Source organism: Passer domesticus, chromosome 5, assembly GCF_036417665.1.
Source record: "Passer domesticus isolate bPasDom1 chromosome 5, bPasDom1.hap1, whole genome shotgun sequence".
NCBI classification, from domain to species: Eukaryota; Metazoa; Chordata; class Aves; order Passeriformes; family Passeridae; genus Passer; species Passer domesticus.
Window position 1 is genome coordinate 6409140 of NC_087478.1, and position 25646 is coordinate 6434785.

General features: G+C 43.4%; 1 protein-coding gene across 1 annotated transcript in view; it reads left to right on the forward strand.

The window, feature by feature from the left end:
* The first annotated feature begins 636 nt into the window (after positions 1–636).
* Positions 637–25646, forward strand: part of ELAPOR2 (endosome-lysosome associated apoptosis and autophagy regulator family member 2) — a 95861-nt gene continuing 70851 nt past the window's right edge. Inside the window, exon 1 of the mRNA XM_064421842.1 lies at positions 637–1019. Within this exon, the coding sequence (XP_064277912.1) occupies positions 879–1019 (141 nt within the window). The 5' untranslated portion in view covers positions 637–878. The remainder of the gene's footprint in view (positions 1020–25646) is intronic.

Consider the following 25646-nt stretch of genomic DNA (forward strand, 5'->3'; position numbering starts at 1 on the left):
GAGGATGATCGGTGCCTGAGGCAGGCACACACTTAGGAACGAGTAGCACACGATTAGGAACGAGTAGCTGGACATTGCTGGGGAACAGGAGACAAAATTCGGAATGAAAGGCAAGCACCGAGGGAGAAATGTGCATAATTCTGGGCGATAAGAATAATTTGGGTCAGGCCCTCACGAATAAGCTGCTTTCCCATCGCACTGAGCAGGTCGCTGCCCTGCTCTGGCCGTGACCTGAGCGGTCCAGGGCACATCCTGCTGGTGGGGCACACGGGGCATCCTTGGCGGTCCGAGGAGCAGGGAGGTGGGTGCGGGCACCCCGCGCTGCCATGGACAGGGACAGGGGTGCCAGCAGTCAGGCTGGGGATGCAGGCCAGCATCCCACGGCAGGGCTGTGGGATGGATGCAGGCATTCCATCCCACATCGCCGCTCCCATCCCGGAGCCCATCGCCAGCAGAGGTTCCAGGCGGGGGCTGCTGCCGCCGTGCTCCCCAGCAGGGCCCGGGCTGCCCCCGCCGCGGGGGTTTTGGGGCTGCTGCGATGCAGCCGGAGGATGCTCCGCGCTCCCTTCGCCACGCCGGGGCTGGACCAGCCTCGGCAGCTGCGCCTGCGCTGCCAGCCTTCCTCCCCCTCCCGCTCCTCCTCCTCCCCGCGCCCCGGCCCCTCCTCCGGGCTCTGGCGGTGCCGGTGCCGCCGGCGGGGCCGAGTGTCCGGAGCGCCGGGGTTATGCCCGGCCGCAGGCGCGGCGCAGGGCCAGGGGCAGCCCGCGGCAGGGGCTCGCAGGTGTCCGGCAGGAGCAGGGGCCGGTGATCCCAGCAGCACCCCCGCCCCCGGGAAGGGGAGAGCGGGCGCTCCGCGGCCGGGGAGGAGGAGGAGGAAGATGATGATTATGATGCTGCTGCTGAGGATGCTGAGGATGCGGCGGGCCGGAGCGGAGCGGGGGTGCCCGGGCAGCGCCTGGGTGTGCTGCTGGCTGCTGGGCTGGCAGGCGGCCGCCCTGCAGCTGCCGCCCTGCGAAGAGGTGAGATTTTCCGCGTCCTCTCTGGGTTTTCCCCATCCATAAGGGTATGCACCGGCTCGGGAGGAGGGTGGCATCCCCCGGCTGCCCAGAGCTGTCCGGGGGATGGCAGAGGGGTCAGACCCACGGGGAAGGAGGGGGCGGGGGGCGGCTCTGGGGCCGAGCCCCCCCATCACCAGCAGAGCGGCTCCCTCGGCCGTCGGTCGCGATCCGCACTCCCCACTCCCCTTGCCCAGGGTGATCGCTGCTCCCTTCGGTGCTTGGAAATAGTAGAGTCCACCTCCAAACGAAGGGGGCTCGGCCGGCCTCGCTGTTTTTCTAATTACCGTGTTGAATCAGCGCAAAGGTGGAGAGTAAGCAGGGATGGTGTGCGAAGCTGTCCCGCCCGCCCGGTGTCAGCTCGGTGTGTCCCGGGCTGAGCCGTGCGTGTGGCATGGGGAGAGAAACTTTCTGGCTCTCTGCTGCTGTAGGAACCCGAACCTGGAGGGAGTCGGAGTGCTCGGAGCAGGGATGCTCCGCGCGGCTGTGCGGGACGCGGGGCTGGGGCGGCCGGACGGGGATGCGCAGCCCCGGGTGGCCCCTGAGGTTTTCCGGGAAAGGGATCTGGGCTTCATGAAGCTGTTTTCCAGGGTTTCCAGCCTCATTCCTACATACAGGGAAATCCTCTCTGCCGCTGTTAAAGAGCAAGTGGGTCTGTCCTGTGTTTTAAACCAGCAGTAGAGGTGAGGAGGCTGGGTGTCACCATCCCAAACAGGTCTAGGTGGCCGGAGCTCTGCTCAGGCAAGCAGAACCTGTAAGTGCATTAACAACAGTCAGTGCCCTTCCTTCTAACCCACTCCTATCCGAGGATGCTCTGGGACCACAGCTTCCCCACTTGTCCTCTTGCAGTTGCACTGTTTAGCAAGAGTGAATTTGTACCTTCTCCGAGTACAAATGAGAATGTACAAATTCTGGGGTGCAGCCAGATGGGAGCACTCGGCTGGTGAAGGGTCTTGATCCATGCTTGGAGGCTACTGCAGTGTGGGACCTCCTCGACTGGGGGTGCAGAAGTTCATGTCTCCTTCCTGTGATGAAAGAGAGCATCTCTGACCTGGGGAATATTCTCTCTTTGCCTATGAAATTTCCTTGTTGTCTTCCAAGTAGCAGAGCTCAGTGCTAGTCTAGCGTGGGAAATCTTGCAGTAGGGAGAGGTGATGTCTGGCAAATCAGTGTCTGTTTTGAGCATGTTTCTCCTAAATGTTGATCATTCTCAGGGCATGTTTTTCCTGAACGTTAGTCATTCTCAGAGAGAGGAGTTTATGCAGCCACCTGCTTTAAATTACCTATCTCCCTTTTCAGCTAGTGAAGGGAAAGGGGTACTTTTAGAGCTGTTTTCATCCTAAAGTCTTTGCATAAAAAAAAATAAACCTCTGCAGATGGTTAAAGGTAAGAGCTGAACATGTGCAGTGGTACCAAAAATGTAGAGCTGGTATTTTGAGCATCTTGCATTGGGGTTTAGGTGTGCACATTCTCTCTGGAGCCCCACTCCTGTACACCTACGGATCTGGACCTGTGTGCTTTTGCTTTCTCTTCAGAGAGGCTAACAATGTTGTTTTACTTGACTTGAGTGCTCTTTGAAGCAGAGACAGCCCTTGCTCACATGGTTAAAAAGCTGTGTGTTGTTTCTGCTGGGGTGTGTGCAGCCATGAAAGTGTGTGTCCCAGGAAATGTAATTACAAACATGTCTGGATGGAGACAGAGGGGAGGAAAAAAAGGGAGCTTACAAAGAACCAGGATAGCAGATGAACTGCTTTACAGAAGGGAAGAACAGAAGTTAATATTTTTGTCTCCAAACATTGCCATTTGCCCTAATTCAGTCCAATTTGAGTGACCTGGGTGTATTGCCATTAACAATCTGATGAGATTGAATCTGACTTGGGCAGACTCAGACAGGGATGAAGTTGTGCCATAAGAAAGTACAGCCTGTCAGAGGGTATTGCAGTCCTTGAAAGACTTGGTAAATGTCTTTTGTTTTATACCCAAAAGGTCTGAGAAGCACAAGGCTTAATGTACTGACAGGTAGTTCATTTTCAATCTATAGGGGATCCTTCTTTAGCAGCACTTCCCCCACTCCTTCCTTGACAACTTGTTTTTGGTTCCCTCACTCATTACAAATACAGATATCTGCTGGTTTGTGGGATTTCTGTGCTGGCACAACATTTGGAGCAGTGGGATCTCTGGCTGTGCCTGAGGCTCTGTGGTGCTCTGATTACATAGATAGTAAAATAATAATGTCTAGCAATGTCATTTTCCAGAAACCTTTTTGTCATTGACTTCATTTGTCAGGGACTGTAGTAGTTCAGCACACTGGATTTAGGAGGGGTGTGTTTGTGCTGCAAACCAAAGCTACAAGCAGCTTGAATGAGTGCTCCTGTGAGTTTTTGGAGCAAGCTGATACATCCATTAGCTTCTAGCACAGCAGTGTTCAGTCCAGGCTGTGATGGTCATTCATGGTCATTCACTTCGTGAGCCCTCCCTGAGCTCTCCAATGCCAGCAGCAAATTTAAAGGTGATTTGTGCATCTCCAGGAGATGGAGGTAGGCTCAGCTTGGATTGCTGGTACCTCTGGGGTACAGAACCTGGGGAGACCCATTACTGTGCCCTGTGCCTCTGGTGACTTGGCAGCTTGGATTAGGACAGTGGTAGAAGAATAAGTGCTTGGTGAATTCTTTCTGCTATGCCAGTGATGATCAGGGTACTCATGCAAATATTTCATGTGTTGCATAAATTATGACTTTGAGTGGAATTGATGACACCCATGCTTTTCCCTGCCATTAAATACACATTAAGCTGTTATGTTGGAAATAATGAGATAGTCATGCCAGTCCCCCTGCTGCTGCAGGGACAATGGTTGTTACATTTTATATTCCAGCATTTTGTACTTTTTCTTTTCTGAACTTCTCAACTGAATGGGTCTTCTTCAGCTTCCCCTTAGAGATTCACCCAAATCTGAGCAGATTTTGCTTTTAGGACATTTGATACTTAGCCTAAATGGGTCTTTTCTCATTTCATCTTTCCCTGTGTTGTTTTTTTGCAATAATAATAAAAAAAAATTGAACTCCCTGAGTGACTCTTCTCTTGATTCCCATTCAGCCAAATTGCTTTCAATGAGAGATACAGAGTATCCTGCTGGCAAAGATGTTTTCTTTCATATTCCTGTTCAACTCTCAGTTATTATGCAGATTGAGATGTGCCTTTGACATTGATAATAAATGTGATTCTGATACATTGCATGGTTTACCTGCTGTTTTAGTAGACAGGTAAATTAAAGGGTAATGCTGAATGCTTTCTTTAAGGGAATGTATTTTTGCACTAGTCTGCTAGAATCCTTATGGAAAAGACAAAAACAATATAAGAAATGTTCTTGGAAAATGAGGGTCTTATAAAATCGCTTGAAGGCGAAGGCATCTTAACAGTAAAGAGGGACTGTGAAATTGAACTTAGGTCAAGTAAGGGGCATTTGGTGTGTTCAAATAGTGACAATTCTCATGAGGAGAAAAGGTTAAAAAATGGAGTATGTCTAAGCTAATTGTGAAGTATTTAAAGTATATTAGTGGGTTAAACCAGGATACTGGGTACCGATCTAAGCAGTGTGGGAAGCAAGGTGAAATTCTGTCTTTGCATGTAAAGAGTGGAGAGGAGATAGATGTGTCAGTCCTGGAAAGGTGTCACATAAGCCAGCATGGCTGTCACTGAGTACACGTGGCAGCAGTAACAGGGATGTCTGCTGGCAGGAACCTGGATGTCAGAAACACTCCTGTGTTGTGAGTGAGCTGGCCCTGCTTGGGAAGAGGTTTGGAGTCATGGCAGAAGGCTCCTAGGTGCAGTGCAGGTGCTGCTGGTGGAACAATTTGGGTGGGTGATTAAAAGGAAAAGAAAAGAATAAAACCTGTCAGAGGGGTTGTGTGCCCCATCATTGGTACTCAAGAACCGTGAAAGCTGTGATTGTTCTACAGCTGGTTAATGAGCACACAGCAAAGGGTGGGGCTGTCTAAGTAAGGAGGGAGTAACTTAGAGCAAGAACAAGAGCATGCATTAATGCTTGGGACAGAGAAAATTAATGAAATGAGAATCTGTGGGATAATGTAGAAATTAAAACGATTTTTGTGCACTTGAAAGGCTAAATGTTTTTGTTATTAAAAGGTAACATTTTTTATTTTTATGTAACCATAAACAACCTTTGGGTTGATCAAATACAACTATTTGATTTCTGAGATTCATTTAGTCTCTGTTGGCTTTAAAATCTTTGAAGGGATTAGCTCATTTAGAAATGAATTCTCATTCTAAGTTGGTTTCCTTGCTGCCCCTTATTGGTACCCTTGTCCATTTCTCTGAAGCATCTGCATTTGCTATTTTGGCAACAGAGCAGGTGCTACTTACACCAGCTACTGGGATGATCCAGTGCTGTATTCCCTAATTTCTAACTACCTTGAGAGATATTAGACACTTAATCTATGAATGATTCATAGTCAGCAGAAGAGGCTGTGGAAAGATTCCTACACAGACCATTTTATTTCTTTCACGTCTTGCTACACTGATTTTGTCTTTGTGGGGGAAAGAGAAATGTACAGCTTCCATTTTCTGTGGTGATGAAAGGTCATAAAGATGAGGAAAGAGGAGTAAAAAACAGGCTACAAAGCTGCTGGCAGTGAAGTTGATGGCATGGAAACACGTGCACAAAAGGTGAGGAGACAGATGCCAAAACACAGGTACCACAGCAGAAAGCATATGAGCAGACCAAGGTGGGGGAAGCACAGGAGATTGGTGAGGTGTCAGAAATGAAAACCTGGGAAGGAAGACAGATGCTGGCATAAAAACTGGATAGTGAGCCATGGTTGTAATGATTCAAGGGTAAGAGAATTAGTCATAGTGGAAACTGCTGTAACAGACCATAAACTCAAAAGAGTAGCAGCCATTAAACCAACACAAGATTGCATTTCTTCCACCATCAAATATCACTGGAGCATTCAGGGTGAGATTTATCATTTGTAAAGAAGGCCATGATTTTATTTTCTCTTTTTCTTCATAGGTTGAGGTTGAGTGAGAATGGGAGCTGTGCTGGGATTCCTGACACATCGTGGAGTCAGGACTACCAGCCAGCCAGGGGCCAGGATGGGTTTTTTGCAGGGATTTGGGCTGTCAGCTGCCTCATCCAGGCCACGTTTTCCACAAGGTGTTGGTTGGGAAGGCTTTGGCAGTCCTGTGTGTTGCTTTATGCCAGGTGATGACCTGGGTCAGAAATTGGAATCACTTGAAGGGAACCTTTTCCATGAGCCTGACCCTGTGCTCAGGGGAGGTGTTGGCAGAGCTCCCAGTGACTGCAGCGACCCTGGGGCAGAGCCAGGAGCTCTCAGACCTGCAGGGCTCAGGCTGTGGGCAGCAGGGAGATGCCATCACTGCAGGCTTCCATGTGTCATATGGTAGGTTGCTGTCAACACCTGCTGAAGGAAGTAGTAGGCATCAGCTAAGTAGAAATAAAAATATTAGAGAAGAACAGATAATGGTTGGTAGAAAGAAAAGCAGCCTTGAATGCCTCATGCTTGAGATAGGAAAGAAACTGTGTTTGGGAACCGGTCCCACATGTCTCCCAGATGGTGCCAAGGTTTTTCTAGGGGCTGCTGCTGTGAAGGTCCAGTGTTATTATCCAGCATGGCCATATCTTCCCTAACTCTTACACCTACTTGGAAAAGAGTGTCCTGCCCACTAGCCCTTGTTGATACCTTAGGTCTTACCCTGGACCTGAAAATGTGTTTAGATTTTGATTGCTGGTACTGGGAACATTTTGGTTCTCAGTCTTTTGAAAACAGAAACCTCTGGTTTTGAAGGAGAGAAATGGATAAACCCCCCTTTTTGTTTTCTATTTAACAACCATCTTTCAAAGCAAACAAACAAACCCCTTTCAATTACAAAACATTGTCTAAATCTCATAATGACCTTGTTTCACAAGCATTGTGGTACTCTCTTTGATAAATAGTGCCAGACAGTAATCGCTGTGCACTTGGGACATGGGCTCAGAGCTGATTTAAGATGATCTAGGACGACGTGTGCAGCTGAGCTGCTGGCTCTGCTGTGTTGGTGCTGATGATCCTGTCACTGTGCTGAGTCAGAACTAATGCTGATTCGGCTGCAAACTCACCTGCAATAATGAAAAAAAACCTAAAAGAAGCCAAAAAATTAGGGTGAGGGTTTAGCTGGGAGAGTGTCAGAAATGACTCAGTCAGGGTTTAGGTTCTGGGGTGGTAGAAGTGATACAGGTGGCTTTGGGACCTACTCAAGGGCACAAATCTGATCTTTTATTTGTAGAACATAATGTTTTGGTGGGATAGAGCTAGCCTGGATTTACACTGGGATAATGGCAAGGGGATTGTATTTTGTTATGTAGGAAGAAGATGACAGCTGTATGTTAAAGGTGTGAAAGAACTGGATTGTTGCTCTCTGTTGTGCTTTGACTTAAGAGACACAAGTGCTGTCCCTGCAAGGAAAAGTATTTGTTTGCTGCAAGACACGTTTTCAATGAAAAAAATAATAATTCCAGGTGATGGTGTATTCCCAACTGGAAAATTTCTTTGACATTGACTTTTTACTGCTACAAAGAGAATACAAACCAGTCATCCTATTGCTATGGAATTAACCTCTCTTACCTGTTAGTGTTTTGTGGTCAAGAAATACAACACACGACAGAGGTATTGTATTTATGGTGATACTTGAAGACTATTGGAAAGTACCTACAAAAAGTATAGGAACTGTTATCTGGTGGTGAAAATGCTGGGCAGCTCAATTTTTATTTGGTTAGATTTTGTTCCACCTTAGAGGTACAAATATTTTCCAGGCATAATCCACAGGAAAGTGGCTCAGGGTGTTTGGGATTACTTAAAAGGCTATGGCCACCTTGCCAAGAACAGGAGCATCAGGAGAAGATATTCCTGCAAACAAGATGAGCAAGTCCATGAGTGTGGGCAGATCCCTGGCCCTCTTCTAGTTAGCAGGGTTGACCCAGTCAAAAGAGCTATTTTCTTATGATAATTACCAATGTGGGTTACTAGTGCTAATCTTATAATCCAATTTGTTGAAAAACCCCTGCTTTAGGGAGAGGGTGAACTTTCCCTCTGAGGGTGGAACTGACCTGAACATGCTTAGAGGTGTTTTTGATGTAATGAGTATGGTCAGAAAATGCAAATGCATTAGATAACCAAGCCAGAGGGAGGAGAGATGGGGAGTGCAAAACCTGGAGATGCCATTAACATAATTGCTGCTGGCTTGATAAAATACAGGACACATTTAATAGTAGAGAAATGAGTGTCTAAATTGATTGTACTGTCACAGAAAACAGAAGTGTACCAGGTGGTGACTGCTAGCAGCAAACTGAAGGGTACAGGTGATTTAGACCTGAGCTGGTCACTCTTGAAGTGTTAATTTCCCACGGTGTTTCCTGTGGTGCATGAAATCCTTCTGGTTTTGTACTTGCTCTCTGAAGTTTCTTAAAGGAAGGCCTTCACACAGGCTGGTGGTGTTTTGTACACACAAGGGGTGGTGCTGTGTCTTTTGAGTGATGTACAGCAGAAATGGATGGTGGCTGATTTTTCCCAGGCTTTTATATCCATGGCTCCCTCCTGCTGGCAGGTCAACAGTGCTGATCAAATGCTGCTTGTTTCTGGTTAAGCTGCTTTTTATCTGCAGCTCTGTGGCTCCCTGAAGCAAATGAAGAAAAGAAAGATTTCCCAAGACAGTTCTTTTCTTCTCTATTCTGTTTGTTCTTATTTAATCCAATTTTTAAAAAATTCAGACTTCTCTTGAAAGGAAAGCATGAGGGGCTGTAACCAGACTTCTTTATGGCAGGATTCATGCTTACATGGAGGGACTACAAGCTGATGTTCATCTCAGGGATGCTGGGGCCAGGCTGCACCACGGAATTGGAGTGGGAAATGAGTCAGCTTATGATGCTGCACCTTCCTCACAAGCACCTGCCCTGCAGACCTGCTGATGAGCAGCTTGTCTTGCCTTGAGATGAATGTCAAGTGTCCTGATTAGGAGAGAGGCTCTCCCCTAGAGCTGCTCAAGTAACAGCTGAACCCAGGCCAACTCTCCTCTTCCAGAAGATCTGACAGGATGAATGTCAAATAATGCCTGGTTTTGATGCTGCATATAGGATACACACAGGCTCTGAATTCCCCCTTTTTTTTAGCTAGAAGCTCACTGTTCTCTGTGTTAGCCTCTGCACAGTGAGGCAGTAGATCCAGAGGCATTGCTCTATCCTGCACCAAAAGAGCTCATCCTGTTAGTCAAGCCATCCTTTCGGGGATGCACTGACCAGGTATCACAAATAGTTCAACCCTGAGCCCTGAGCTGCTACTGAAATAGCTGTGATCAATGATCACACTCCCATTCACCCCAGCTAAGAGGAGGCACAGTGCCAAAACCAATCAATTCCTGTATCTTTTTGTTTTGCAGTATTTTTAATGGCACTTAAAGCCAACTCTACTTAAATGTTTGCTGGCTCCTCTGAAAAGTCATTGCTTTGCAGTTCCAGCTTTTAAATTAAAAAAAAAAATCCCAAGCAAACCAGCTGGTTTGCTGCATTGCCTGTTGTGATACTGACCTGCAAATCTCTTGAACTGCTTTGCTAAACAAGGGAAAGAGATTTCCTTAAAGCCTTGTCATGTGGTCATGCAGGAATCACAGCTTTCATTGAAAAAGGTGGGAGAAAAGAAAAGTTAAGTTGTCTTCTCAGTATTGAAGAGCTGAAACTGTGAACTTTGAAAATCTGTAAAGTTAAATGACGTGGAGCTAAGCTGCATAGTGTTTTAAGGTCCTGTGGCACTTAAATAGGTTATATGAATTTGATGGGGTGGAAGCAATGATGCCTGACTCAAGGTTTTGGGAGGCTTTATGTGACTGTTACTGAAAGTACAATTTGATTAACAAACTTTGACATTATTTAAATTTAGCATTTACACTGTAGGTAGTCTGATGGGAAGACCCAGTAGTGCCTCACTGGGCACCACACATGCTGGAAACAGGAATAAATTATTGGGGCAATGACCCGCTCTCTAGGCAGTCTCTAGCCTGCTGAACAGGACAGACACAAAGAGCTCTGGTCCCTGGGCTGTGAGTGAGCCCCTGGCATGGATTTGCCCATGGCACAGCATGGGACACTGCATAGGAGCTCTGGATCCACAGGAATCCTGCAGTCAGGCAGTAAAGATGAATAGAGGCAGTTTTGCCATGGGATGATATAACTGGGTACTTGTTAGATGTTAGGGAAGCACATAGCACTCTCATTGTTCTTCAGGACAGCTGAAAATCAGTGTGGAGAGACCCTGCTCCAGTGATCCATGCATAGTCCAAGCATGACATCCTGATGGTGTGCAAGTAACACAGGGCAGAACCAGCATTTCTACCATAAAAAGAACTTACCTTGCTTTTAATTGTGCAAGTTGGGCTCCTAGCTTGACCTAAGTATCTGGCAGAGACAATCACCGCTCAAGATTAATATTTATCACCCTGAAAGTGATTTTTCTGCTGAATGTGCCCATTTTCTTCCACTGACTACAGAGGGATGCTGGTTTTTGCCAGGTAGATGCTCAGCTTTTAGCTCCCTGAAGTGAAATAAGGACCCATCAGTGGAATCAGTCCCCAGTGTGAGTTGCATTAGCTGTTACACAAGCTACAAGGTCACTTTGCAGCCCTCTGTAAGCTGCAGGGGTGAGGGTGCTTTGATAAGCTGGGACATCACAGCAGTGCAGCTAGGTCTCTGCAGTGACCTGATTATACTGGAGAAGGGATCTAAATCTTTGCCTCTGAACTGCTGAATTAGAAGGGAAACACAGCAGGAACACAGTCCTGGTCCTTGGTTCTGGAGAGCTGTTTGTGAGCCAAGAGTTTTTATTGCTTTGCCTTGTAGCAGCTTCCTACCAAAGGTGCATTATCACACAGCAGAGTCCCTTCCTCTACAGGAAATAATTAACATCAGGCTAATGCCAGGGTAAATTTCTGTGTTATACATGCAGGATATACCTATGGTTGTCTGTCTATCTATCTATCTATCTATCTGTCTATCTGTCTGTCTGTCTGTCTGTCTATCTATCTATCTATCTATCTATCTCTAGACACACACATTTAAGCTTGCCTATAACAATCAGATGGGCTTGTAATTTGTCAAATGGGCTAGACCTTGTATCTGTGTTTAATTTCCCACTGCAAAAAAAAGGTAGCTGCAGGATTTTTGATGGCTTCCCACATGCCTGGTTACAGGCTGGCTGCACTGCCCAGGCAGGTAAACCAGCTATGAATGCATTTCTTTCTTTGTGTGTGTCCCAGACTGGCTCATATCTCGTGGGCACGATCAGCAGCAAGGGACAGCTGAGGAGCTGTGCCTGAGCAAAGCCCTGATCTCTCCCTCCTGCCTTTCCCCCAGTCCATGGGCTGATGAGTCACTGCTGATTGATTTGACTGATGCAGCCCTTCTGCTAACACACTACCCTGCCCCTGGAACAGGGTTTAATGGGGCTGGGGACAAAGCTCTGCCTACTGCTGTCACGCCAAGCTCATCCCTCACCAGGCCTTGGTTGGATGCAAGAGGGAATCTTGCAGCTTTGGGCACTCTCTAGCTGCTAGAAATGCTAACAAATTTGGATTTATAGCTGCCTAAACTTCCTTAGCCCTGTGGGATAATCTGGACTTCAGAAAAATAGTGCACTGAGCAAGGCTTGGCTAGACCCTGCTACTGGAGGTAATTTTAACCAGAGTCAGCAGCACAGACACAGAAAAAACTCCAGAAGCTGAATGTAGCTGCTGGCCAAGTTAAATCTAAGATGTGTTTTCTCCACTGTTTACTTAGCTTAGGCTGCCTTGGGCTGCTAGTTTCTCCTTGGTTTTATTTATTTATTAGTTATTCTTGCAGTGGAAATGGACTCTGTGGGCTTTGAGACAGCCCAGGAGGGCCATATTGGATGAGGCTTGCTCATAAGTGCACAGTGTTACATATTTTTCTTTGTCAGGCTGTGATTTAAGATATTGCTTTGTTCAATGAACAGGTTTGTTTCACATAAGGCAGTTAAGTACTCACAAAGGGCTGGTCCTATCCTGGGATGAGTGGTTGCAAGTCAGGCAGAAGTTCCCAAGCTAAACCTCCCAGGCATGATGTCCCTCTAGTGTTACAGGTGTCATCAGTCTCTATTTTGTCTTTTTTTTCCCCCCTCAAAATGGAATATTCATAAAAAGATGTATAATTTCCAAACTTAAATATTGATAAAGATTCAGCTAAAATTTATAAAGAAAAAATGTCTTATTTGCTATGGGGTTGTTTTTTTTTTGTTTTCCTGTTTGAAAATATTCAGCCATCTGGTCAGCAAACAAGTAAAATGCTGAATGATATTGGCAGCAAAATATCCACTGAAAAACAATGAATGGGAGAAGGAAACAGTTCACAGTAGTCTGATGGGTTTTGGTTTTGCAGTGGTTTTTTCCACAGAGAAGACTCCTGGATAAAATTTGTATTTGTCAAATGCAGAACCTGGTAATAATCTTCATATAAGTAAATGCAGCTTTGGCAAAGCCTAAAGTCAATGAAGTTATTTTTATTTTTACTTCCCCACAAGGATTAATTAGGTTTGGCAAAAGAAGCACGCCTTTCCTTAATTTTCAAAATGCTTACTTTGTAGTGTTACATGTAAATGCAATATTATATATTTGTGTAATATAAGAAGTAATATTGTATAAAGTGTAACAAAATCCTGTCTATAAACATGTTTGCTGTCAATGTGACCACTTTGGTTAAAATTGTGTGAGTTTTGAGTGCAAATCACTTGTTTTGACACAAAACTGACCAATACTTGTAGCTCTTCCCTTGGGGATTGTATGTATGGGTAGAGGAGACTTTGGATTAGGCTAACATTCCCTTCCACATTGCAGGTTTATTTCATTGATTTTCTCCCTGGCTGTACCTAAAATTCAGCCCCTGAGGAAGTCAAAGTCTGAAGGGGACAAGCTGAGCCCAGAAGGGAGCCAGACCCATCCATCCCTGTGGAGAGAGGGAGGAGCACACCAGGAGCTCATAGATGTGGGTCACTAGGGATGAGGGAATGAGGGATGGGTTTGTCACACCCTGCCCTGGGCAGGCCAAGCACCTCATGGGCATTTTTTCATATAGCAACTATTGTATTTGCAGGAATTTCCGTGGCAGGGAGGAATGATGCATCTGATTTCATGTTCTCAGAAGGCTAATTTATTATTTTATGATACTATATTTTATTAAAGAATACTATACTAAACTATACTAAAAATACAGAAAGGATACTTACAGAATACTAAAAAGATAATAATGAAAACTTGTGACTCTCTGCAGAGTCCTGACACAGCTTGGCACTGATTGGCCAATGAGTGAAAACAACTCACAGCAGAACCCAATGAAACAATCACCTGTGGGTAAACAGTCTCCAAAGATATTCCACATGAACAAAACAGAAAAAAGCAAATGAAATAAGAATTGTTTTCCTTTTTCTCTGAAGCTTTTCAGCTTCCCAGGAGAAAAATCCTGAACAAAGGGGTTTTTCCAGAGAATGTGAATACCACATAGCAACATCGCTCAGGAGAAAGGGAAGTGTGGAGCAAATGCATTTGGTAGGAAATTGTGGAGGAGGTGACAGGACAAAAAAAATGATACAAGATCAGACAAGTGAGCATCATCCAGGGTTCCCTCTAATAACTGTGTTGCTCTTTTTTAATAATTTTCTGGTGCCTGCTATGAAAAATTCTTACACCTAATGGAAAGTGATAACCAACAGCAGAGGGACAGGAGTGGAAGCTTTGCAAAATGCTCGTGCATGTGCCTGCTTTTAAGCACATGAATAATTCCTCTGAAGTTTGAAAATGACTGCCTTATTTAAGATAAAGTTGATGTTAAATACCATCCTGGATTAAAGTCAGGGAATTCTGTGTATCACAGAGTCAATGCTCTGACATAACTGAGATATATCATTGAATTGAAATCTTTTGCCTCTGCTAAATTGAGTATTTTGCTTTAAGTGCAATGTTGGAAAAAAATGTATTGTTTGCTGTTAAGAATATTTAAATGTTAAGTCAGTTTGGTGCTCATTTCTTGCTCTTTTGTGGGTTTTCATAGAGATATTTCTTCTGTGTACATTCTGCAGATGTTTTAAGACTAATGATGTCCTCATATGCTTGTTAGAATGGAATTTGTGTAGCAGAACGGACAGGATGATGCTGTGGGGCTGCTGCTGAAGGGGAGCTGCAGTGAAATTGGCAGTGTTTATTCCTCAAATGATTAAATCTGGCCATAGTTCAGGTCCTCACAGGATTAAAGTTGGCAACTTGTTAAATATTGTTACCTTTATCCTCCTCTACATGAATCCCCTGGGAGCCCTGTGAGGATGAGGCAGTTTGGCAGCAGTGAGCTGAATCATCAGAGATGCATTTTCCCTGTGGACACTGTAATTGCAGAAGCTGAACCTGGTTCAGAGCCCTGGCTCAGTGAGGAAGTGTCTATACAGAAGGAGAGGCACAAGCTCTTGGATGCACTTGCACATGCCCAAAAAATATTAATATTGAGCTAAACTGTTCACTCAGGTTGGAGGAGCCTTGTAGATACATAGGCTGTAGTATTTGCTCCATCTGGTTAATTTTTCTCAAGTACATGGATATAATTTCCCCACTGAAGTTAGCAGCTCAGGTCCTCACCTGAGGTAAGTTATTTTGTCCTACTCAGCTGTTTTATATCTGATGTAGTTCTAGTTTGTGAATTCTACACATCTCAGGAGCGCCCAAAGGGTGGGTTTTCCTGTGTCCTTTATTCTGAGATTATTAAAAGGGACCCCGATTATTGTATTAGCAGGGTGCCCAGATGAAGGAAGGAATGATGAATCTGACTCCGTGTTCTCAGAAGGCTAATTTATTCTTTTATGATACTATATTATATTGAATAATACTAAACTATACCAAAGAATACAGAAAGGATACTTACAGAAGGCTAAAAAGATAATAATAAAAACTTGTGACTCTCTCCAGAGTCTTGACACAGCTTGGTACTGATTGGCCAATAAGTAAAAACAATTCACATGAAACCAACAAAGCAACCACCTGTCAAATAAACAATCTCCAAACACACTCCAAAGCAGCAAAACACAGAAAAAGCAAATTAGATAATTATTGTTTTCCTTTTTCTTGGAGGCTTCTCAGCTTCCCAGGAGAAAAATCCTGGGCAAAGACATTTTTCAAAAAATATGAATGCCACACCCAGTTTATAATCTTGTGTTGCATCTGGTAAAGAAAGGCCATGACAAGGCATGAAAAGAAGTGACTTCATTTGGCTGGTGCTGCAGGAAGCAGTGAAATTTGCCACTGCGTTGGTGTTGGTGTTCAGAAGGAGAACAAGGAGCAGAAATAAAAAAGGAAAAGTCTTGGGAGATGGAAACCTGATGAAAGCTTATGCATCTGTTGAGTGGAGACTGCCTGGGTCTGCTGGCTCACCTCGGAGCAGCTGGCTCATCTGCTTGCTGTCCATCTCACCTCTTTCAGGGATCACTGAATCACAAAATTATTTGGGTTGGAATGGACCTTAAAGATCGTCTGGTTCCAGCTCTGCCATGAGCAGGGACGCCTTTCATTAGACCAGGCTGCCCAGGGCCCCCTCCCAGCCTGGCCTTATGGCCTTGAATCCTTCACAAACTTAAAGCTCAGCAATTTTTTGCAGTGGCTTAATTAGAGCCACTTGGGGTACTGCAGGTACCTTAGGTAATTGCTTTTTTGGGATTTGCTTCTGAGCTATTAAACAGTTACACCCTGAACCCTTTCTGTGCAGATTGCCTCTGAATAGGCAACAGTCAGCAACATCCATACTCATAAAACCAGAAGCTTCTCTTTTAATTTATGAGTCTTAAGCCCTGAATAGCTGGAAATAAAACATCAAGGTTGAAAAGGAGGAGGAATGAATAAAATTCAGCATATTAAAAGTTATAATTAGAACTGTGATCAACTTTGATACTGTCAGGCCTGTTCGACTGTAATAACAGAGTCGCTCTGAATAAAAAGCTTCACCATATTAGTGGTGAAACATGAATCTTGTTCTAGGAGAGCATTCTGGCTGGTTGCACAGTGCCAGGGTGTGTGGATCTGAGATACAGCACGTGGGTGGCTTATCTGGTGTCCATATGCACACAGAGTTTGCATAAGGCCTGCTGTATACTTGGTGTTTGGGAATAATAGGCACTAATATTTACTTTCCTGAAGAGAAAAGCTGGGTTTATGTGTATGGAAGTGACCTTGTGCAAACAGTTCTCTGCCAGCCTGCCTCTGTTTGTGTGGCAGGGAGCAGGGAGGGACACCCAGGGACTGTCCACCCATCCTGCACAGCAGCACTCAGCCCCAGCACTGTGGGGAACACCACTGGTGCCACATTGTCATTGTCCCCTCTGCAGGGCACTTTTCTTTGTGCTCTGACTGGTGAATACCAAATGACAAAACAGCATTTAGTGAGCTTTCTCCTTTATAGTTTTGTAGGTAGAAATTCATTGCAGGGTATGTGTGTGGGAAAATACTATAAAATTACACCTCTACACCTCTTTTTGCCTTTTTTTTTATTGCTATAAAATAGTGTATAAGGGATAGATTCCCAGTAGTTAACAAGGCAGCTACTTAAGCCATGCATAGGATGCCTAAATATTGAGAGTTTAAAGGTGTAGCCCATGAATGCTATTTTGATGGGCCTTCATGAGATTGTGAATATTGGCATTAAAGCTGATAGTTTTTTCTTAAGCCTAACCTTTCTGTTAATGCATGATCTTTCAATCTAGGTGACTTCAATAATTTCAGATTTAAGCCCTGAGAACTTGCTTCAGCAAGGGGTTTAGGGATTGGTCTTCTGGGGTTGTTGTCAAGGTGTGCCCTGTACCACTGTGACCCTGTTCTCCACCACAAACCTGCACTTGCAGTGACCTGAAAACCTCTTGTCACAAACAAGAACAAGTGAAAAAAGTGTTATTTTTAAATTTTTTTTTTTTTTGAGTATTGGAATTCCTGCTTTGGAAGAGGGAACCTCAGGAAAATAATTGAAAAGCCTGGACCTCCTGAAAATGCTGATTCTTGCTGTGTGAAAGCAAAGTGATACAAGGCAATGGGGTGAATATCTGTAGGATTGTGTAAAATCACTATATATAGTGAAAGTATCACTGAAAAAGTTTAGCTATGTAGGAAGTTGTGTGCATTTATTAAACTTAAAATATGATTACGTGTGCATTTAAATGTATGTAATAAAAAGAAAATAAGACCCGCAGAAAACAAACCATGATGTATAAATTTTAAATGGTAATATTTTCATGTAATGAATATTAAAGAAGAGTGTCATGCATAGGTGATAATAAAAGTCATTCCCAGTTTGACAAACTACATTTATTTGGTTGTAAAAGCCTGAGGAAAAATACAAAAACTCATAGAAAGCTTGTTGCAGTTAATGGAAAAATACTCAGTTTGTGGAACTGGATTAAAGCTGTCCAAATATTACTGCTGAGTGACTAAAAGACTAGATGACTGAATAACATTAGAACAATGAAGATAAACTTATGTTTAGCCTTTATGATCACATTCTTTACTTTGGCTTTCAATTTAGCCTGTTTTTGTTTTAGAAAATTTAGAAGCTCACTGAAAAATTATGATTTTCTAATCAGTCTTGTCTAAAACCTGTTTGAGAAGCAATAGAGGTTTGCAGATGAATTTGTTAGGTTTCAAGACTGAAGGGTTAAAAACCCCATAACCCAAAACCTGATGGCATAAAGGGCATCTTTAGGATTTTTGCTTTGGTTGTGGACTTAACTCCATCCTGTGTAAATGACACTGAAGAACTCACTGAGAAGAAAAGGCTGGTCAATTGGGATGAAACCTCTATGTTTATGAGGTAATTAGGGTGTGAAGCAAGCTTTCAAAAGAGTATTTGAAAGAGTCAACCCCTTCTGCCTGTTCACAAAGTAATGGTCAAGTTTTCTGTTCAATAAACCCCCAGTTTGAATTCACAAGTGCAGCAGCATGCTTGGTGGTTTTTATTTTACCAAGTTGGGCTTCTCTCAGTGTGTGAAATCGAGTGGAATTCATCTCTCTGAGTGGTGCTTCTCCAGTGGGCAGCACTGCCCTCTTCAACCTGCACCCCACCCTGTCCTGCCTGCACCAGTCCACTTCCACCTCTGCTTGTTGACCACAAAAGAATTTGGTGTTCCCTTTACTGGTACAAGGGACTTTCACTGGCACACTCCTAGGGAAGACAATGGAGAAGGAGTTTAGTCACAGTGAATTCGTCTTCATAGGGGTTAATTTTCAAGAGGGAAGGCTCTGAGCTTATCTGTTGGTCTCTTTTGATAATTGTAGAGCTTTGTGAGCATGAAAGGCTGTGAGTGCTCAGTGTTACAGTTCAGAGACTGCAGTGACATGCTGCTACCCTGCAGAAAGCCAATGTGCCTCTGACAAGTCTATTACCAGTGAGGTCTGACTGTGGCTTATTGCATTCGACATCTTTTTACAAAGGGTAATTTTAAAGAATTTCGAGGAAGAACTGTGGGAAAATGGTTGCAGCAATTTCTTTTCTCCTTGCCAAAGACAATGCTGGTGTTAAAGCAGCTGACCTCCTCCAAAGCAGCTATTATTTAAGGGCAGAAGTGTTAAAATCTGGCCTTATAATGAAGTCCAAGGTGGTATTTAGACTGTAAAACCCTTTGAGCAAGGTCCTCTGGATCAGAAAGAGCATGACCCTGGATGGTTTAAGCATTATAACTGGATGAGTGTGTATCAGAAAAACATAGGGTTGCTGCTGAGAATCCTGAAAGGCAGAACAACACATGGGCTAGCAGAACATTAGTTTATCCCAGGGGTTGGAAGGAACAATTGCTAAATGTGTGGTGAAATACTGACAGGTGAGAACTGTATGACATACCTGGTGTCCTGGCAGGAGCAGGGGCTGTAGAGAAAGAAGAAGTGGGGATGGGTGGTGGGAATAGCTCCCTGTTTGTGGAAGTGGGCTGGACATTGTCTGTGCTGTTTTTTGCACCAAAAAACAGCAAACTAAACTAGACTCTATAAACTAAACTATATTACAAACTAAACTAGATTACATATAATATGGTTTCCTAACTAGGCAGCTTCTTATGTTTTCCTGCTCCTAAAGTTTCTCTGTGTTAATCCAATAAATGCTGCTGGATTACAAGCACTGGTTATCACAGGAAGGGTCATGACAAGCTTGAAGCTTCAAGCTGCAGCTGTGCTGGCTGGAAAGGGCATCTCCCCCCACCCTGGGTGCTGTGCCAAGGATTTTTCCTGTCCAGAGATGTATTGTGCCCCAGGTATCATCACCTCTGAGCCACAAACAAGTTTTGTGCCAGTACCCCTCGGTCCCTGAGGTTTGGGCAGCCCATCATTCCTTGGCAGTGGTTAAGCAAAGCATGTGAGGCTTTGTGTGTTTGGGGGCTACTGAAAAACCTCACTTGCATGGGGAGATTATAGAATTACAGAATGGTTTGTGTTGGAAAGGACCTTAATGCTTGTCCAGTCCCAACTTCCATCTTTCACTAGACCCGGTTGCTCCAAGCCCCATCCAACCTGCCTTTGAGCACTTCCAGTGAAGGAGCATCCACAGCTTCTCTGGGCAACCAGTTCCAGTATCTCACCACCTTCACAGTAAAGAATTTCTTCTTAATATCTAATCTAAACCTGCCCTCTTTTGTTTAAAACCATTTCCCTTTCATCCTGTCATTATGTGCCCTTATGAAAAGCCCCTCTCCACCTTCCCTGCAGATCTCCTTTAGGTGGTGGAAGGTGCTGGAAGGTCTCCTCAGACACTTGGAACATTTACCAGACACTTTTCTTGGAATATTTACCATAAAATAGCCCTCTAAGAGGATAGGTAGTAACTTTGTACCTCATTAGGGGATTAATTAGGTGTGCTTTTCAAGATATATTCACAGTCCTGAGGTCTTTGTCTCTAATTATTATAATCTGTTTTGCCTCAAATGTTCACCTCTAGAATTGGGCAGCATTTTCCTGCCTTTTGGGCAATTTGACTGTCAAGGCTGTTATTTTCACTCAGTGTTATGGCCTGATATAATTCCTTGCTCTAATTCTACAAAAGAGAAAAATTGACATCTCAGTTTCTCAGCCTCCTACGCAGGGTAACACAGTGTTTGCCTTTTATTCCCAGAGTAACAGAGTTAGCAGTGGTAAAATCTGGCCCTGTTCTCTGTTACTGGAGAAGTAATACAAATAAAATTATAGAGGAAATTGTGTTTTTTGGGTTTTTTTTGTTTGTAGCTATGTTGGCTTGAGGGTTGAATGATGTGCTGCTGAAACTGGAGACTTAATGATGGCTCATTCTCCCTGCATTGCTGGATGTTGCCTTTTGAATTAATCTCTAGGTCTTTGAACTAATTATTTTGAGGACATATGAGGATGTGTAAGTGTTGCCTCCCTTCCCCCATGCTGGCATGGCCTTTGAGGAGGGAAAGGACTTACACAAAGTCGGATATAAATCCTGACCCTGTCTGAGTAAATTAAGAAGGAGGTGGAATTACTGATAGCAGCGCTCGGCTCCATAATCCGAACAAGAATGAACATTCAGATGAGAAATGCTTTGGATGCTTAGGTGAATCCATAGTGAAGTTTTAATTATGTCCTTTTGTGACTAAGCCTAAATTGCTGCCTTAACAGCTTCCCAATCAGTAAGGCTGGATGAAATGGTGTTAAATAATGTGTTTTGCCACTGACATTTCTTTGCAGCAAGACCACTCTGTTAATTTTCCATGAGAAGCACACTGAGCCATTTTCTGCTCTGCTCCAACTCCCTCTGATGCCATCAGGAAGGTGCTTGCCCACGGGAGTGGGAGCTGATTGTGCAATGGGCAGCTGTGGTGGGCACAAGCTGCTGTCATCATTCCAAGAACAGCAGGGTCAGTTGAGACCATCGGATGTCCAGGGGAACCCCAGGCTCCAGTGCAGTCAGGAAAATTGGGATCTGCATCTGCATTTTTTTAATATCAGTGCATGGTTTAGGTTTTGCAGCTATTTGTATTTTCTGACTGTACAGGGTCAGGGATGAGGATGAGACCTGCTTTGCCTGGAAGTCAAACAGCCCCTAACTGTGCCTTGCTTCTGAGTTTTCCATGTTCCCAGCAGTGAGGCATCACCCAGTGTGCTGCAGCCCTTGACCACTGACATAGAGGGACATTAGCAAGCCTGTGTGTGCATGCATGCTCAGATCTGGGAATACCCATTTCTTCTGGAGAAGGGCTTTATCAGAGCATGCTTTTAAGGTATTAGAGATGCAGAGATTTAAGTGGGTGGCCCAGTGGTACTCTCAAAGCCACAGAACAGCTCAAGCTGGTGGCAGAAGGAGGATCAGAAGCTATAAGCCTTATTCTCAGTGTTTGCTCTAAACACTAATGAACACTTTTCTTAATGCAAAGCCGTAGCCTAAAGTGTGTGTTGTGAAATATCCAGGAGAGTGAAACTTAGGATGCTTATAAGCCAGTTATCTTCAACCCTCCCAGGCATTTAATGCACAGTTCTGACTCACTCTTCTACACCTTGATTACACATTATGAGCAATCAAGGTGGTAAAATTACCTTAATCTCTGATTACAGTTATTTATAACAGTTACTCAGGTTCAGGAAAAAAACATGCAACTATTGTCTAGCTTAGGGTAACTACTAAAACTACCCAGGGCCCAAAGAGTGACTGCATTCATTCTTACATGTACATTTTCACTGTACTTAGTCATCACAGTGCTCCTCAAGAAGAAAGAAAAAAACCATATAATTAATTAGATGGGATGTTGGAAAAAAGTGGGTGGAAAATTAGTCAGTGACTGTAGTTGTTGTGGTACCCAGATGTTCATGTTATGGACAGGTCTGGTAGTTTCATTTGGATACATACTCATGAGTAATTCCCTGTTCCCTTCTGCCATGCAGATAAGAGCATCTGCACTCTCATTTATTATTTATCTGTGAGCAATGTTTTTCTTTTAATTAGAAATGTCAAAGTAAAATGATCTTTTCTGGGATTAGAAATGGCTCTTATACATAAAGGATAATCTGTGCTTGGAAAATATTAATACATTTCAATTTAGTGAACATCATGTTAAAGCTACTGTACTGCACCAAGCTTTGTAGAAGCAGTGTTTTGGAGAAGATGATGAAATTTGATAAAAAGCCCCATTATTTTTAGTCAACCATTCTTTTATATGGTTAATATCATCCCCATATGTTACAAAGCCTTTTGCTGGTGGATGCACATGAAGTGTAACATGTAGGATAAGAAGCACTGCTGTACCACACCTCTGCTCTGCACTTAACCCATTTCACATTTGGTCACTTCTCAGTCTGCTGCCTTGATTGCTCTCTGTAATTAAATTCTCAGCAGCAAATTCAATTTCTGGGCAGCTGTGGCAGTGAACATGATCCTCCTGTGTCTTCTTGGGTGGTGCAGGGAAAAGCAAGGCAGCACATGCAAAAGCTGTCAGCTGTCTCTAGCAGGAGGAGTTGAGGAGGGAAGTACAGTGAGGGTAAGGGTTAGTCCTGCCAGTCCAGCATGCCTTAATAAAAACACTCTTGAATTCATGGAGAAGGCATCTCTGTTTTTGGGATGTGGTTTCCATTCCCTTTCTCCAGGCAGTGTGGCTCTGGGAGGGTGGGTGCTGTGCATGTTGTATATTCAGGTCCATGGCAGAAGTGCTGGAGCAGGGTGCTAACAAAGGAGATTCTGTTTTCAGTGTTCAATGACACCTGGGCACCAGATCACTCACTCAGATTAACCTGGGCATGCTCAGTCCCACTGTGCTCTAGACAGACCTTTCCACCTGGCTTACCATTTTTAAATGTGGCTAAAAGGGGACTCCACAGCCTTCGGGTTGCAAGACTTTGCTAAATAACCCAGCTTCATCAGCACTAAATCTTCTAGCCATTTTTAAAAAGGAGCAGCTGTAGGAAGATTAATGTGTTTGAAAGCATCAGTCTATGACAAATGGTGTTTTTTGGTAACTCTGGCTCACGTGGGCAATTTCTCTGGAGTCAGTGGGATGACTTGCTTGAACAGAAGCCATCAGTCACAGCACCTGCAGCCCTAATGAAGTGTGTGGCACTGAAGGAAGGATGCTGCTTCTCAGAGGAAGGCACAGATCCATCCTTCAGAGCAGATGATGCAGGCAATCATCCCTGCTCTGTAGTTTCATCACTTTAGGAAGCATGACTAAAGAAATAGTATCCTTCAAGAATTCCTAGTATGCTTTGAGTCAGGTTGGGTTAGATGCCATTGGGCCAGCAGGAAGAGAGTCTCCACTAGCCTAGAAGCTGTGTGCATTCTTGCCACAGATAACAATCCCTGCTGAAATAATTTGTAAGCCAGTGATGAGGGTTTTGATGGGTTTGACAGCCTAACTTGGACGACTTCAGCAGTCATAATTTCTTCATCAGGTTAAAAGAATGCAGATAGACTGGGATATTGTGAAACTGTTACCCAAAGGTGTTTAAAAGGAAAACCCTGACTAAGAAAGCCACCCACTTCAAGTGATATTAATGCTTTTAGGTTTTCCCAGATGGCTCCATATGAAAGTTCTTCGAGTTGCCATGCATTTTCCATGGTGTATTATAGGGTGGGAATGGCAGAAAAAGTTTGCAGCCTCAGTTGTGCTGGTTTTGTAATTTTGTGGGTTTTTTTCTCTCTGGTGATCTGATTCAGTGAACTTTTGATGTGGGGTATTGCAACATGCACCTCATAGCATCAAAAAGCTGCTTCCCAATGAGCTAGATATGCAGCAAGACTTGGAAATAATAATAATAATAATAATAATAATAATAATAATAATAATAATAATAATAATAATAATAATAATAATAATAATATTAAAAATCAAAACCAAACAAACAAAAAAAACAACCAACAACAAAAAATCCCACAGAAAACAAATACAAAACAAAAACCAAACAAAAATACCCCCAAAATCTTGATCAGATCAAAACTAGAACTGATCCACTAATCACCCTAGTGATGATGGAAGTGGTGGTATTATAAAAACAGTGGGGATAAAGATGCCTGCTCTGAGAAAGTTGAACAACCAGGTGAACAGAAAAAGAGTAATTTTTGTCTAGTACAGGAAAAATAGCAAACAGAAATGAAGAATTATACATATTATATAAAATAGGTGATGTTGGGCTAAAATTTATCAAAGAAATGGAGAGAGATTTTAGACTCTTAGAGAAGAGATAATAAAGTTTACACTAACTCCATTACTGATAATATCTTAAGTATTTTATGATGAAAGGATACTGACTCATGAAATATCTTTATGGAAAATAATTAGTAGTAAAGAGCTTGTACAATAACTGGAAGGATGATTGGAATCTAGAGAACAAATATTCAATGAATGTATATGAAGAGTTTGGTATGATAATGAGTAACAAAAAATTCTGACAATTAAAAAAAATAATGCTTAGTGTTTCTCTAAAAAAAGACACCCTTGGCTACCACTGGCCCATAAACCTGATGGAAACAGTGTAACAAGTAACAGGGGAGAGGAAATCATTATTTTGCAAATAAAATATCATGGATTTCACTGGAACAAATAATGCCAGACAAATTTCATTGCATTTTTGCCCTTGCTATCGTATTGCATTGAAATATCCTCATAAAGGAAATTCAGCCTGTGCTTTGAACCCCATCACATTGATAAGTGACCAAAGAACTAAAAGCAAAGCAGTGGCATGTCCAGACAGAGATTCACAGCAGGTAATTTATCCACAGAGCAAAAAGCACTTTCATTTAGCATTTCCTTTGATAAGGGCATGTTTTAACTGTGTAGATGGTACTAAACTGGCAGGCACAGGAAACACTGAGGAAAAAGGAATAATTCATGCCATGGAGATATTTGGTTGCTACATGTGTAACTTAGTGACAAAGCATCCAATAAATTATTTTTACATCCTCAGTGTCAGCTTTATTTTTTCTTCAGTATTTTAAGTGTACACAAAAAAAAAAGATGCCATGAAGCTCTCCCTTGTTTCTATGCAAGAGAAAGGGTTGGCCATATGCAGTGAATCCACTCCAGAGCAGATTTGCAGTGCTTTGCTCAGAAGGAGACTGAGCCAAATTTGCCCAAATTTGCAATGGTAATCCAGTTCTGTCTTACATCTCCTTTAAGGGCTGTTCCTGGACCTGTAGGCAGCTTTTTGTCCATGTGTATATTTGTTAATTTTAATTTTAAAAGTTCTATCTCTCCTGTAAATACTGAATATAACACACAGCAGGGAATGCAACTCACAGGAGAGAATACAGATCCTGGTCTCTGATCTATCAGGACTCTACAGATACATGCTTAGTGCTGAGGTTGGCTGGGTATGAAAATACTCAGTATTTTGGATTTAAATGATGGATCCACATGCTGGAATGCTCTACTGTATAGCTGCAGGTGAAATGCTCTCCCAAATGATTCAGTGTCTGCCTGATAGCTAATATCTAGCAATAATTAAAAAAAATTACTTTCTAATGACTCTTTAGAGGAGAATTATATTAACCAGTAAAAATTACTTCCAGTGAATAATTAAATATCTGTA